The 16,416-nt window shown below is 43.6% G+C and overlaps 1 protein-coding gene across 49 annotated transcripts in view; it reads left to right on the top strand.

Moving 5' to 3' along the window:
* MSI2 (musashi RNA binding protein 2) overlaps positions 1 to 16,416 on the top strand; it is a 451,660-nt gene that overhangs the window by 411,307 nt on the left and 23,937 nt on the right. For 26 of the 49 annotated variants that reach the window (XM_083479991.1, XM_083479977.1, XM_083480019.1 and 23 more), the window contains one exon: positions 14,056 to 14,232. The exons of the other annotated variants lie outside the window; for them this stretch is intronic. In XM_083479991.1, the coding sequence (XP_083336117.1) occupies positions 14,056 to 14,232 (177 nt within the window). The remainder of the gene's footprint in view (positions 1 to 14,055; positions 14,233 to 16,416) is intronic. 49 annotated transcript variants of the gene reach the window in all.

Consider the following 16,416-nt stretch of genomic DNA (forward strand, 5'->3'; position numbering starts at 1 on the left):
CCTTGCCTGCCTTGTGCTTCCCATAGTAGGTTGTATCCAGAGATAACTGTGTCCATTGGTTTTCTTCATTCCACCACTGTATCTATGCTCTCTTTTAAAAGCAAGCACTTGAACTAGCATATATAACTCACAGCACTTTGACATATTTGAATGGCTTTTGTGTCCCCCTGCACTTCCATTGCCTAGTTCTACTTGTCCCCTTTTGGACCACCAGGGAAAAAAAGATTATCCTGGTTCCTTAGGCATGGTTCACCCCAGACTGGACGGTCCTCAGCTCCTGTCAATTTCCCCACATTTAAAAGCTGGTCTGCTAACTTTTAAGTGCCAGCTATCTGGTTCAAATGGAGACGATCCTTTTCATCCTGGCCTGGCTTGTCCCTAAACATTCCCCAGTGCCTAAGAAACCCAAAGCCCTCTCCCTGATGCCATGGTCTGATCCAGACATTGAGACTCCTCAGCTCAGCCTGCACACAGCCTCTTCTTTACCTGTCCCGCAGAGAGTCATGCATGCGACTCAGGTGGCACATCCCATTTCTCCACTTGAGGCATAACGAGAATGCGCTGCCCTGCAAGCCTTCCTTACTTGTGTGGCATGGTGGCAACCCACAGAGCGCTGGCTTCTGGCAAGGTCTTGCCGAAATCTTAGGAGATCTCATGCTGTCCAAGAGCTACCTGCTGAGATCTTGCCAGCTGCCGGTGCTGCTTTTCTGCTGCTTTGGGTGCTGCCTCTTGGGCTTCTACCACTCAAGGCAACTATCTGACTCCAGTCAGTCCGGCCCTGATGTGGCTCTTTATGTAGTACGCTGGAAAGCTCTCAAACCCCTGCTGGCTTTCTGCCTGCATGCCTGCTGTTGCTACATATTGAATTTGTTTACTTGAAAAATTGTGCTTTGATAGATAAAAAGGTGAGACATTTTGCTGCCCTGGTGTTCTCGCCCTGCTGTCAAACTCACTTGTTACCTTGATGCTTTGTCACTGGGGCTCCTCTCTTGCTCAAAGTGCAATGTGGCTCTTTAGTAGAACACAGACTTTGGATGCAGAAGGTCCCAGGTTAAATCCCAGGTAGGACTGGGAAAAGATGCTCCCCCTCAGTCTGAAACCATGGAGAACCTCTACCAATCAGCATATATAGTCCTGAACTACATAGGCCAATGTGTTGGCGTAAGGCACATTTCTATATTCTGTGCCTGAAAAAGTGTCATGGGGAGTTTGCTTTGGCTAACTTCATTGAGGATTGCTGCTTGTTTGAGAATTCTTTAAATGCTTCAGGGAAACCGTCCATGGATCCCATTCCTCAATCAGCCAATCAACCCTCTTTTTAAAAGGGTTGCAGCAAGGCATTGTCAGCCTGGGTGACACATCAGTAGAGAAAAATAAATTGCAACACGTGCCATCATTAGGCCCCTGAAGGTTCCCTTAAGTAGGTAGAGTGAGAGAGAGAATTCTAGTAACGCTGGTTTGCCCCTCCCTGTTATACGACAATTACTTTCCTTCAAGTAATGCTTTCCTGCATTATTTTTCAAAAAGAACTTAAAGCAGAATGACTTCCATTCAGCTTCTGGAGGTGCTCACTGGAGGAAAACCCCTACCATTATAGAAGTTGGGTACCTGTGAGCCTGTTCTGGGACATCCACCTGCGCCCCATCCATTTATTTTCTTCGTTCAAGGGCAGAGCATTCTTTCTTAGTGAAGCGCTAACCCTCCTGTACACTGAGGAGTTCTGTGAATGCTGCGGCCAAGTTCTGACTCTGGCTGCAGTAATTTTACTTGATTCTATTGTGGGTAAAATGTATTAGCTTTTAATCACTTATTTTGTAATAGAAAATCCAGGGCACTTGATAAATCATCTCCAGCGCAATTAGTGACCAGCTCAGGAGAGCAGGCTGAAGTACGGTATAAGTTAATCTGTAATGAATGTAGTCACTAACTTTTAATGGTCTTCTCAATCAGTGGAATTATTTTCAATGGGCAAACACTCTTCCACGGAACCCGCTCTGACTTGCAGGGTGCCTCACTTCACTCCTGTGATCCAAACAGACTAATCATGTGTTCAGAGGAAAGGGGGCTCTAAAAGGTTCTTTCGCTCCATGAATGAATTTTACTCTACTCTTGGCAAGCCCTGAAACAGGCACTTCATGTAACTCAATTTTTCCCTGATGGAACAAAGCTGAAGAGTGAGGTCTTCTCTTTCTCTTTCCTGCAATCATTATCCATTTTCCATTATAATAGTCCCAGGAGGGCTCTGGCAATCTAAAAGCTATTCAGGCACTTCTTCAGATATAGGCAGAAGCACAATGATGGAGAGCCAGGGTAGACCAAGTGTTGGATCCATACCTCAAAAGACTTGGGTTCAAATCCCTCAGGACATTGGGGGATCAACTAAGGTAATGTTTGAACTCATGCAAGTTAAAACTTAGCAGGCCACACTTTATAGATTGGAAACCACTAGGGAACCACAGCACAGCTGCCCTGAATCTTTCTGAGAGAGTGTCAGATACAAATAACTAGGTTTGTGAGATGGCAAACTGCTGTCTCTCAGTCTCAATTTCCTTAGGCTAAGAATAGGGATGCCTTACCTCATAGAGATGCTATAATAAAGATGAAGATTGGAAGACTCCTTGCACATCCCAACAGTTTTGCATGCACAGTTATTAGTTTAACATGCCTTTTCTTTGCAGAACGCAATCCTCTGTGCATAAACGTTGCCCATGTGAATATGAGTGCGAGCTCACCTTTTTCCTGCTATTTTTCATATTAGCTCAGCAATGCAAGAGCTATATATTAGAGCCACAAATAATCTCCCCTCCACTTCCGATGCAGAGTCATCATTTGTCATTGTTCTGCTTATTTCTTCCAGGACCATTGATAGTTCCTGGGTCCAAACAATGCCTTCATACATTCAGGTTTTATTTATTGTCCACAGCAAAGAGTAAAGGTAAAAGGTAAAGGTACCCCTGCCCGTACGGGCCAGTCGTGTCCGACTCCAGGGTTGTGCGCCCATCTCACTTAAGAGGCCAGGAGCCAGCGCTGTCCGGAGACACTTCCGGGTCACGTGGCCAGTGTGACAAAGCTGCTCTGGCGAGCCAGCACCAGCGCAGCACACGGAAACGCTGTTTACCTTCCCGCTATAAAGTGGTACCTATTTACCTACTGCACTTAGGGGTGCTTTTGAACTGCTAGGTGGGCAGGAGCTGGGTCCGAAAGACGGGAGCTCACCCCGCCACGGGGATTCGGACCGCCGACCATACGATCGGCAAGTCCTAGGCACTGAGGTTTTACCCACAGTGCCACCCGCATCCCAAAGAGTAGCACCCTATTAAAGGTAAAGGTAAAGGACCCCTGACAGTTAAGTCCAGTTGCGAACGACTCTGGGGTTTCGGCGCTCATCTCGCTTTACTGGCCAAGGGGGCCAACGTTTGTCCGCAGACAGTTTTTCTGGGTCATGCGGCCAGCATGACTAAGCCGCTTCTGACGAAACCAGAGCAGCACACAGAAACGCCTTCCCACCAGAGTGGTACCTATTTATCTACTTGCACTTTGACATGCTTTCGAACTGCTAGGTTGGCAGGAGCAGAGCCCGAACAATGGGAGCTCACCCCATCGTGGGGATTCGAACTGCCGCCCTTCTGATTGGCAAGCCCTAGGCTCATTGGTTTAGACCACAGCGCCACCCGCATCCCAACCATAAAAATATTGGGGAAAGTTCAGGATCTTTTTTTAAAAATACTATTTTCAAGTTGTTGCCCTGTTTTTCTATGTAAACCCTTTTTAGAACTTTTTGCTGAAAAGCAGTATATCTAAATACCCCTAATAAATAATACCTAGTGGACTACAGTGCATTTCAACAAGTGACTTTTCTCTTAAAACCATGCCTGGACAATGACCATTCTGACTTAAATGTGAGGTTAAGTCCCGGTTTTATTTTAATTTGCCTCTTTTTCATATCTGTAGCTGCACAAAAGGCCTCAATTTAAAATTAACAGGAACAATAGCCTATTAATGTGTTACAGTGGGAGGCCAGAGTTTCAGTTGCCATAGCAATGGAGTTCGGCTCATTTGTTTTGTAGATGAATAATTACTACACAATTAGAGTAGGCTAAAAATAAAGGGTCCCTTTCTTCCCAGTCACTCATTAATATTAATAAAAGGCCTGTCCAGGCTGTGGTAAACAATTAATGCAAATCTGGCCACCAGTGGTAAAAAGGTAGCAGTAAAAGACTCATTGCTAAAACGAGAGAGAAAAAGTAAGAGAGATTATTCCATTCCTTCGGATAAAAAAGGCAAATGATTTGGAAATTATTCTATATTGACCCAGGTTGAGTTGTTGTATCGCTTATAATGGAATGGCCGCTGGGCTTCTAAATAGAGCTGGACAGCAGATCTATGAAGTTTTCAGTGTTAGTTCATATGGAGACAGGTGGCCCTTGAGGTATTTCAGTCCTGGGAAATATAGAATATAGAAAGCACTGTTGCCATGAAGGGCATTTTACATAGCAATATATAAGAAAAGGCAGCAACCTGCCCTCAGCCACCCTTTCAGCAGCTTCCTCAGTCTCTGCTCTTCTGTTCTCTCTCCACCATCCTTGTGACTTCGCACTGGAGCATAAAGAACATCCTCTGTGTTGCAGGTTCCAAAATTTCATCATGGTGAATGTCCAGAGCCTTTCTTAGTTAGGGCTGCCATATTTCAAAAAGTAAAAATCCGGACACAAAAGTTGTTGAGCAAAATCACAAAAAAGAAAACGTGAGCTATTTTTAAGGAAATTCACCAAAATCTACGCTTAGGGTGTGGGTTGCCATATGTCTGGATTTTCCCGGACATTACAGCAATTTCCTCCCAGGCACTGTTTACAAGGGCCAAACTCTGGCTATGTCCGGACATATGGCAGCCCTACTCTTAGTGAAACTAAGATAGACACTTACCTTGGAGGGCCCATATTTGTCCTCAACACAGCAAGCAAAGCAGGCAAAGAAAGATGAGGTAGTTGGGTTTCAGATGAGGGATTATATATAGAGTAATGGCAAACAGATACCTGGCAGCAGTAATCAACCATGTGAAGGTCTAGAGCACATCAGCTTAGCTTTATTCTGCTGCCTTTTAACCCAGTGAAGGCACTGATTGGGGAGATATTCCTTGGAAGCACCTTGGGCCTCACCTGGCCTGGCACCTTCTTCCAGAAATCCACTTCACAGTTTTTACCATGCTGTATTCCACTGCATGCCATCACCAGCTCATTCCTGACTTTATCAACTTGTGTTAAAGATCATGTAACCTCTTTGTTCTGCCCACTGTTTTCAGTGACTCACGATCAGATAAGACATTCAAAAGATAAGTATTCTGAATATTCCTTTCTCCTCTTTATTCATTGGACGAGCTCTTTGGAGTCCAGACTGCTCTTGAATGCAGGTGTGAGATAAGGAGCACATGCTATATATTGTGGCTTCATGAGTAGCTATTTTAGCAATAAAAATTCACCATGATAAGAATATGACCAGCAAATCACCAGCTTCCATTGCTGTAGGTGAAGAAGCTACACAGCAAAATGCTTTATGATACAGTGGCATCAGTCGTCATGCTGGCGAATGGCAAAAAAACTAAAAATGAAAAACAAAAAAGAGAAACAAACAGCTCAAAAGGGGAACAGGAACCAGTGGTTGAAGTTTTTGTCAGACATTGACTTCTTCCTTCTATTCCAAGAAACAAAATGGCTGACCAGTTGATTGGCACGGTCAACTATTTTGACAGATTGCCTTGGAATCCCCAGCCTCTGTGATTGTTGTCTTCTCTCCCCCCCACCCCAAACTCACTCAAAAATAATAATAATCTAGACAAGATGTCAAAATATGGTGCAGGCTTTTCCGAGGGGATGGTTATCTTCTGCCCTCCAAAACTATGTAACAAAAAGAGAGAGAAATGTAGCACAGCATTTGAAAGGTCGACATTTGTTTGTTGTTAAGGATCTAATTAGAAGCATGAGAGGGAGCAGACTGGCTGCTTGCTTGGCTAATTAGTGACATGCACGAAGACCACTTTGAACTTCAAGGACACAGAGCTATTAGCACTTACATCAAAAATGGATTAAACTTCTGTGCTTTTGTAATGATTAAAGATGAGCCCCTCAAGTGGAAACTCTTTTGTCAAATGCTGCAAGAAGAACTGGCGCCCTGATTGCCGCTTCTCTTGGAGAAGCTTTGCAAGGCCTCGCGTGTGATGGCACTGGCCCCATCTGAAAATGACACTGTGTTTAATTCGCAATATGGGAGATTTTGATTAGGTTATAAATATTGATTGCTCATGAAACATCACAGCTAAGATGAGAAATGTATTTATTTGCCTCCATGAGCGAGTGCAGGATTTTATTTTGTGAGGGTTTTTTTAATATACTTTGCTGTGTGTCAAGTATTTTGTTAATCTGTTCCCAATCACTTGTCGACAATCCTTTATCAGTGTGCAAGTTTAAACTCAGCTAAAACAGCTATTAAGGATGCAGTTGTTTCTAATATACTTATGGCTTTGGACGGGTGGCTAACTTAGACGTCAAAGTGCCCCAGCCTATCGCCATTTTAGTGGCTTTAAAGAAGTTGTCTAAATTCCCCGGTGCCTCATCTGTCTGACACGGCGAAAGAGCAATTCCCCCACACCCTCCCTACACTACAGTTGCTATGTCCCTTGCAGAACTTTGAGAAAGAGGAAATCCTTCCTATCTTACAACAAACCATCTTGAGGCTAATACTGATGCAAGTTGAGAGGTGCACATCTTTCCTGCTCTCCTGAGTTCTCATTCTGGCCTCTCTGTAGGCCACAACAGACAAGGCTTGTCAACCTGGAACAGGAGTATTTTTGGCCATTTCTACAATTCAGCACCATGTGATCTGTGCAAAACTCTTTGATGCACCATCTCCATATAGAAACCAATTGCAAGAGACAGCTCTTTTCTTAATCGTATTCTCAACCTATCAACAATATTTGCAAACTACACTTCACTGTATGTATTCTGGATTCAGTCTTTGCCAATGGTCCTCCATTCCTCTGTCCCATGTATCCTCTTGTTGATGCTCCTCTTAAGCTACAAATGCAACTGGTACCACCACCACCCTTTCTGACCACATTATACAGCAATAGATGTATGGCATTTCTCCTACACCCACTGACCCTTTTGAATTGTATGGATTTCAGTGGGATTTGATCTTGCTTAGCTGTCGCTGGCTTGTGTCCATATTCCACAAAGCAGGGTGCTAAAGCCTGGAGATTGCAGCTCTTTTTATACATGCCATGGGGATTTAGCTTCTACAAATGTATCCGAATATCTTTTGAGCTGTATCATGAACCCAGCTGCACAATGGCTCTTTGAGCTGCATTTAACCTCCCTTGTGATTATGTTACCCAGTTATGTTACATGAAGCAATCAATATGTTCCAAAGCTTGCAGAGAGGAATGTTCTAACCTTTTGAACAGACTCTAAAATCCAGGTGGTCTTCATTTTGTACAGGGACACCAAGACTATTTCCTATTTAGAGCAACATTGTGGAAGTGACACCAGTAGCATAGTTAGATAATTTTAGGCTTACTAACCTTATACACGGACACACCTCTTAGATCTTAGGTTTAGTCATGTTGCATTTTGTAGCCCTCTTGCTCATTTTGCTGAGTGGGGCTCTGGTCATTTGCCCCAAAATCCAATTCTGAGACCACCATCATGTAGCAGATGAGAGATTTAAGACTAGAATTTTTACAGGCCCTTGCATCATGATGGATGTTTGCTTTTAGGCAGTGGGTGGGCAACCTGCAACCAAACCAGCCTTAGGCATGTTGCCCTCCGTCTCATCTCATGGAGCCCTTGGTCTAATGTCATGCTGGTGGGGAAAGTTGGAAGAAAGAGGAGGTTTGGAGGAGGAAGAACCAGGGGAGAAAGCAGAGACAGAGGGAGACAAATGAAAGGAGGAGAAGAAAGGGACACTGCAGACCACGGGCAAGAGTGATCTGCCTCTCCCTGGTTGCCCATCAGGCAGGGGATGAGAAGGGGTGATAGAAAGAGAAAATGAGTGGTCCCTATGCACACACTTTGTATCTAGCTTCATCCACTGCTCTCTTTTGTTCTGCCACCACTAGCATTCAACACCCTCCCCCAGCTGACCCCCAAAGGAACGCAGCCCTCTATAGAATCATAGAGTTGGAATAGACCACAAGGGCCATCGAGTCCAACCCCCTGCCAAGCAGGAAACACCATCAGAGCACTCCTGACATATGGTTGTCAAGCCTCTGCTTAAAGACCTCCAAAGAAGGAGACTCCACCACACTCCTTGGCAGCAAATTCCACTGTCAAACAGCTCTTACTGTCAGGAAGTTCTTCCTAATGTTTAGGTGGAATCTTCTTTCTTGTAGTTTGGATCCATTGCTCCGTGTCCGCTTCTCTGGAGCAGCAGAAAACAACCTTTCTCCCTCCTCTATATGACATCCTTTTATATATTTGTACATGGCTATCATATCACCCCTTAACCTCCTCTTCTCCAGGCTAAACATGCCCAGCTCCCTTAGCCGTTCCTCATAAGGCATCGTTTCCAGGCCTTTGACCATTTTGGTTGCCCTCCTCTGGACACGTTCCAGTTTGTCAGTGTCCTTCTTGAACTGTGGTGCCCAGAACTGGACACAGTACTCCAGGTGAGGTCTGACCAGAGCAGAATACAGTGGCACTATTACTTCCCTTGATCTAGATGCTATACTCCTACTGATGCAGCCCAGAATTGCATTGGCTTTTTTAGCTGCCGCGTCACACTGTTGGCTCATGTCAAGTTTGTGGTCAAGGGCTCCTCACCTTTGTTGAAGGTGAAGAATGTTCCCTGTTTTCTTCAAGTTCTTTCAATGCCCTGCCCTGCTGCTGCTTAGCTCATACATTTATACAAAGAGAGAACCCAGAGATGAGCAGATTTTTAAGAGTGTGTTCAGGTGGCAAAGTGGTACACAGAGTGCCCCATGATATTGCACTTTCCTGATACCTGGGAACCCCTTTTACCATTTTTTCGAATGCCTATGGGCATCAATAGATGCTTAGCAAGGTAAGGGTTCAACTTGAGTATGTTTCAGGGAGGAAAGTGTTCTCGAGGGATTTATTGTTTATTGTATTAGGGTTTTTATTGTTTGTTGGTTTAGGTTTTCTTCATTTTGCAGTTAACTAATTCAAAGTATTTGTGGTCAGAAAGAATCACTGCAATTATCCAATTTGATTTATTGTAGCAGGAGTTTCCAAAGCATCCTCCCAATGTTTTTATCCATTCTTAAGTTGATGAATTCTTGTGGTCAGCGGGTCAGCAGCAGTTCTCAACTTTCTAAGATTTGAAAGCACCACCAAATTTACATAAATGTGCTCTTAGTGGCATATCATCCTATATAATTTGCTTTCAAAGACACTGAGCCCCATCTGCTTAAGAAAGGCCTTTCTGCCCTGTGATCCAATCCGCATTCCAGTTTTGCAGGTCACTTGGCTAAAGCTTTAGAGAGTGACCTGCACAATTGGCATGATGACTGGGCAGTCTATAATCCCATGGCAGATTGCACAAACACAATCCCAAATGCCAGTTTCAACTAGACCTAAAATCTGAAGGCATCTGATGCAGCAGCCTTGCTGAAGCTAAGCAGGCCTGGCTCTCATTGGGGCCTGGATGGGAGACTGACTGGGACCTCAACATAAATCTCATTGAGTTCTATTGAAGAAAGAAAGATTCAGATAAAAAAGAAAATCAGTCAGATCATCTTTGGGTAAAGTCTGACAGTGTGGTATTATCTCCCCTGGGCAGGCGAGTCTTGTCTGTCTGTCTGTCTTGTATCCCACCTTAAAATGTAAGAAATGGTGCCTGCATGATGTCTTAGAATAAGGCTTTCCATTGAGTAATGTGTAGAAACGTCTGGGGGTGTGCAGCTAGAATGTTTGCAGCAGGTGTTAGGGGAAATTATGACACGTTCTTCCTAAGTCTGCAACAAGGAAACCTTTGGTAAAGTTATTGAGGGCTTGCTTGGCAAAGCAACTTAGTCGATCATGACCACTGCTGAGGAACTAGAGATTTAAGCAGCCATGTACTGCACTGACCCTGCACCAGGGATGGGAAACCTACAACAGCTCCCACCTCTGACTTACAACTCCCATCAGTCGCTGAACATTATCCAGGCTGGTTGGGGCTCATGGGAGTTGAAGTCCAGCAACATCTTGAGAGCCACAGAATCTTTGGTATCACCTGGCTTCCAGGACCAGGAAGACGCCAGTTTGCAGCGTTGTAGCTTGGCTCAAACTGCCTGCATTTCCCTCTTCCAGCCAGTCAGGGGGCTAGGTACTGGCCACGGGGCTCAAGGCAATACCTGACCCTTGTCAATCACAGAAGGCACAATGGGACATTTTTTGCCAAAGTATTTTGGCGTTTCACACTTGTCTGTTTTTACTTGTTTACAAGCATTTCTAAACCACTTAATATTTAAAATCTCTGAACCATGTTGAAAATTGAAAACATAAAAACAGTGAAACTGTATAATAAAAACAGATAAAACCAATTCTAGTAAAAACAGGGTCCAGTCTTATGGGTCAGGGAAACTCTAGGCAAGAGAAAGTGGCTGAGGCAACGTCTGGCAGAGGAAAGAGCAATCCATAAGGCAGAGGCAACAGTGGAGAACACTTGTTTTTAGCTCTCACCACCCTATGATATTCTGTAGAGTATGGTGCCACAAGCCATTTCCCTCCAAATTGTCTAAGTGTCCTTACAAGTCTCCATAGCAGCAGTCTTTCAGATAACGTGGCTTAGGGTTGTCCAAGTCTTTATATGTTAATAACAAGACTTTGAACATGACACAGACACTAGCTGGCAGCCAGTCCAGGTCCCTCAGCACAGGTGGAACATGTGTGCGTCCCGGTGCTCCAGTCAACAACCTGGCAGCTGCATTCTGCACTCCCTGCAGCTTCTCCGCCATTCTTGAGGGAAGCCCCACACAGCGAGCATGTCCTATTGTTGGGTCCTTCCAGCCTTACAGTTCTGAAGCACGCTTTGGACCCGTTTAGCTCCAACGTTGTACATTGGACCTCTACTAGCAACCCAAACTAAGCAACGTCAAAGAACGGCCGCTGGTTTTTGAAGTATAAAAGTAGGAGACGGTAACGGCAGGTTTCCCGTTGGCTTGTATGCCCAGCGCTACATGTGCTGAGTGTCGGCGCTCCTTGTTCGACAGCGTCTCCCTGATGTACACATTACTACACGCAGCTTCTGCCTCCACTTTCATCTGTATCGGCAGCATTAAATATTATTATATCATTTACTCTCTCGAGCAGGAAAATGATGTTTGGCAGCTTGTTCTATGAATTTTTCATAAAGATAAAAAGCGGCCTAATCTTGTGAGCTTTAACTCTCAGTAGCAGTAATGGCTTTGATTTAAAGTGTTTTGTCTTAATGATAGTTATATTGAAAATTTCCTGCTGCTTTCAAGCACGCACGGTTATTATCATAAACACTGATGGTGCAAACGGCTGCCAAATTGCGTGTGGCTGCTTATGGCAAGAGAGGAGAGAAAAAGAGAGACAGGGAGCTCTGTCGACAGGTTGCTGTCAGTGAGACCTTTCAATCTGAGAGCATTTTGAGTCTTCCCGAAGTTTTGCTTTGACCTCCAGAAGTGACTTTTGGGGTTCTCGTCACTTCTCAGCACTGTGGTCCACAGCCAGGCAAGGATAGCAAGATGAAGCAGAATCTCAGGCAGTGTTTGTACAGCTGTTCTCCTGGAAAGCACCCTTAATAAAGGAGCGTTTACACACGCTGCCATCATTCTGCGCTAAAGTCGGAACACACAGTTGTTAAGTGTCCTCTGGAGGGCCAAGGCCCTCAATAGAGACCAATTATTTACATCCACTTGGGCAGAAATTCCCCATGTTGCACGATCCTGCAGAAAATGGCCTACAAACAGATTTGGGGTCACTTCCCAATGGCTGATGCACTTGGAAAGAGAAAGAGTTGGAAGCCCAGGGTTTGTCAGTCCTGCAAGGAACACCACACCAAGGGGAATTAGTTGGCATGGAAATTAATTCTGCATGAGTGAGTTCTGCTTTGAATGTCCTTGTGGGGGAAATCACTTCCCCTCTCATTTTTCTCGGTGTGCACTCTTAAGATGTGTGTTGAGAAACAGAAGAGAGTCAACGTGTATCATTCTGTCTAGCTTCTGGGAGATCTGCGATACATGTCTTTGGGACCTAAACAGGTAGCTATCTGACCCTTCACAAGTTACAAAGGCACAAGGCAAGTGTCTGCTTTGCAGCAGATATTTAAGAGTACTGGTCAAACCTCAAAAAAGAAAGAAACTTAGTAATGCAGGTGCTTTGTGCTACGATCTAATGAGAAAGAAACTATCACAAAACTCTGCAAAGATTCATGGAAGTTTGGAGCAGAAAAGTAATTTCCTGAGAGTTATTTATTTTTCCCTGTTCAATTCTTTCCTGAATTCACCATCTGGAGGCTCTGTTTTCATAATGGGGTGATCTATTTTGGTGATACAGTTGATGCTGAAAGTAAGAAATAAATAAATAAATAAATCTTCCTTTCTGTTTTATTTAAGTTCATCTTTTCTGTCTTGCAAGTTCAGACCTGCTCTTGCCTTTTGCTGGAAGGCAATTATGAATGTGGAAGAGCAAAATTCTTCCTGATGCTGGGGGGGGGGGGTGTTCTTTGTTGTTACCAGTGGCTTACAACACAGATATTAAAATGTACCTCTAGCCCACTTGGCTTGGGAGAATAAATGTGTAGACTGGTTTGTTAAAATGCATGCAGACATTTTTGCACCAACCAGTTTGAGAATTGCTGTCCTTTAAAGGATGCCCATGATGTGAAATAAGAACAAGCTTAATATCCCAAATCCCAACCAACTGTGGAGTTCACTCTCTGCTTTGGTCAAACTTGGCTACTAGCCATGATGGCTATGCTCTGCCTCCACTATTTGGAGATAGTATACTTTGGAATACCAGTTGCCGGAAACCACAGGAAGGGAGAGTGTTGTTGCACTCAGCTCCTGCTTGCAGGCTCCCCATTGAAGCATCTGGTGGCCACTGGGAGAACAGGATGCTAAACAAGGCGGGCCATTGCCCTGATTGAGCAGGGCTCTTAGTTCTTTTGAGATTCCCCCTGCTTAGCTAGGTTAAATGTGGAGTAGATCAACTCTTTGTGATACCTGCCTATTAATTAATTTTTGTTACTTATGCTAGTTCTCAATCTGAAGGTTGTGACGAGGTTTAATGGAAATCAGCTTCTGTTTACTTCCTACTGGGACCCAAACCAACTGAAATCCACAAACTGCCTTATTAAAGCCATAACTTTGTATGGTGTGAGACTCACTCATCTTATCTGGGGCTCTGTGGAGTTCAATTTTTATGGCCAGGGCATTAACACAAACTCCAAACCTTGCACTATGCAGTACTAAAATGGAGGTGGGGGTGGGAGTGATCTTGTAGGATCCAGTACAACAGGAAATCCAGGTAAGATCAAATAAGGAACATTTCTCAATAAATACATAGATATACTTTGGTACAAATAGTTATGCACACGCACACACACACACTTTGTATACATTGCACCTGGTGGTTGGGGATTTTTTTGCTTTTTATGAGTTTGGGGAAAGGGACTTCATGTGGATGAACCCCTGTAGCTTTGCAAGGTTAGGCCCAGTCAGCTTGGTTCGGCTTTTCTCTACACTTCTCAGTATGTATTGCATTGGTTGTCATTTTAATCAGTTGGGGTTCTGTGTTTGCATACTTCTGTTCTTGTGCCTGTTTTGGAAAAGAATATATAGTACATCAGATGGTGAGTTTATGTTTTTTTGTTTTTTTACAAAATCCAGGCTCAATGCCTCTGAACCTATGAGTCTGAGTAAGGACGCATGATCAAGCTGTGGTCCACTTGCTCCTCAAAATCCTACATACATATATTTTTGCTCTTGTTTCCGTGATTTGTAACTGTAAAAAAATAATAATAAAGTACAATTTAATATTGAAAATAAGAACCAATCCAGTATCCACAATGATAGAGTCACTGTATCTCCAGGGATCCCCGATTACGGTTTCTATTCTCCGCCCGGTGACCAACGGGCTCAATTATCGTACGCGGACTATGGTTCCATGGGGCCTCGGGTGGCTCAGATGCTTCGTAGCGAGCACCCTGCTTCAGCGAGTAACTCCCCCCTTCACCACCTTCCCAGCCCGGATCAATTTAAAAGCCCAGGTTTGTATAGAATTTCATTCATTTGGGGAAGCAAAAGAAAAGGAAAATGGCAATAGCATCACATATTTAGCGATGCACAGAAAGAGATCTGCATGCTATGTATGCCACTTAATGGTTGGCAATCAAACTTCACTCCATCCTTTTACTCAGTTCTAGAATTTTTGTCGACTTTGCTTCAGTTGTGAAGGGCACAGTTTTCTTTTAGGGGCTGTTCCAGATCTGATCAAATGTCAATCAAAACCTTTTGTAGAGGCATGACAGCAGAGAGTGAAGTAGCTCATTAGATGTGCAGGGCAACCTTATTCATGTCTACTTGGAAGTAAGTCTTGAGCTTAAAAAGTGCATTCCCTCTTCAGATGGGTGTGAATCAAAATGTAACTGTATTCTTTAAAGATTATATAAAGGACCCTAATAATTTGTGTTGATTTTTTCAAGATTCTTCTTAACCCCAGAGATTTTGATGCAAAAGGTTTCAAACTGCATATTCTGTTGAAAGTTATTCTTAGCTAGGTATTTGACCTGAAAGAGATGCTTAGAATAAGGTGTGTGCGCTTGTGTATGAATGATACTTCATCCTCCTGAGAATCTTTTACTTTGCTTCTTCCAGAAATTTGCTTCTGACATTTGATGAGCTCTTTCATTAGCAATCTGATCCTAAATACCTCTTCAGTGCACCTATCTTACGCTGCATAAGCTTCATGTAGTTTATCATTTCAACTGAACTGGGAACTATTGTTAGATTTAACTATGGTTTCTCCAAACAATCCAAGATCAAATTGTGTTTTCTGATCCTGACTTGTTTGGATAAAACCATTGTTGAAATTAAATGAAAATCCTGGTTTGGATGAAACAATAAACAGTGGTTAGTTGAAAATGCTTTTGATTTGTTCTTTGTGGCTATAACAGGAAGAGAGGGGAGAGCAGACCAAGTCAGGCCACTAAATTACAACTTAGTGTTATGTCCAAACCTGGTCATTGTTTTCTACAAGGATTCCACAAATGTATCCATGACTTAGATTTTTAGCACACTCTTTCTTGAAACAGACAGTCTTCTCAGGGCCCCTTCACACCTGTTTGTGAATCATCACCAAATCCAGATTCGCAAATTCTGCATTCCACCTAGAATGAACTCTCGCAATGAAACCTTGGTTTACATTATGTGTTGAAAGAGTTCCTACTGGTCTTAATGTTTAAATAAGAGGAGGAATGTCTTGCTGTTGCTCATAGGCATGTGGTGGCTTCTAAATATATACTTACATAGAGTTCACCACTTGAATGAGTCAGCCATCATCTCTCCCCTCCCCACCTTGGAAAATCCTACGTAACTAGATGGCCTAAATACCTGTACATGGGGTTGATTTTTTGACACTCTTGTAAAATTGCTGAAGTGCTTTTGCCTTGAAAATAGGAAGCCATCATTTCCTCCTCACTTTGTGAATCCACCTCAGTATAATGCGCCATATGCTAAGGCAGATGTCATAATGAATCATGGCTGGAAATTCCTCCCCATTTTATCAAAGAGAGTTTATCTTTCAGTGGTGACCTTTCTTGTCCAGAACTGGAGTAATTTGTGTGCAGGCTTTGTGTTAACATGCCAGTTCATAGGACAAAGTGCCTGATAAGCCAGCCTTAGCTCTCACTTGTCAGCAGTGCCAGCAAAATCATGCTCTGGGCTCTCGCCACACAAGCACTCCTTAAAGCAGCCTTCCCCAACCTGGTGCCCTCCATATGTTTTTGACTACAGCTCCCATCAGCCCCAGTCAGCACAGTCATGGGGCCTGCGGCTGATGGGAGCCGTAGTCAAAAACATATGGAGGGCACCAAATTGGGGGAGGTGCTTTAAGATTTCACCATTTAAGCTCCTCACCTTGCTTCCAAATCATGCAGTAAGCAGAATAGTAGATTCCCCTTTGTCTCAGGAGAGAAAGTCCTGTTTCCCATTTGCATATGTTAATTCATCAAATCATGAATTAAAAATTGGCCAGCATTGAGGCGCACCTAAAACTGTTTTAGATACAATAGTTTAAAATCAGCAAGTAGGAACACTCAAGCCAGGATCAAAACAAATGGTGGGACTAGTTTGCCTGGTATTTTGGATAGCTCAGTTGATTAGAGTTTGGTACTGATAATGCCAAGGTCACAGTTTTATCCCCATACAGGAAAGTTGCATATTCCTGCATTGAA

The sequence above is a fragment of the Podarcis liolepis genome, assembly GCF_965112155.1.
Source record: "Podarcis liolepis genome assembly, chromosome: 16".
NCBI classification, from domain to species: domain Eukaryota; kingdom Metazoa; phylum Chordata; class Lepidosauria; order Squamata; family Lacertidae; genus Podarcis; species Podarcis liolepis.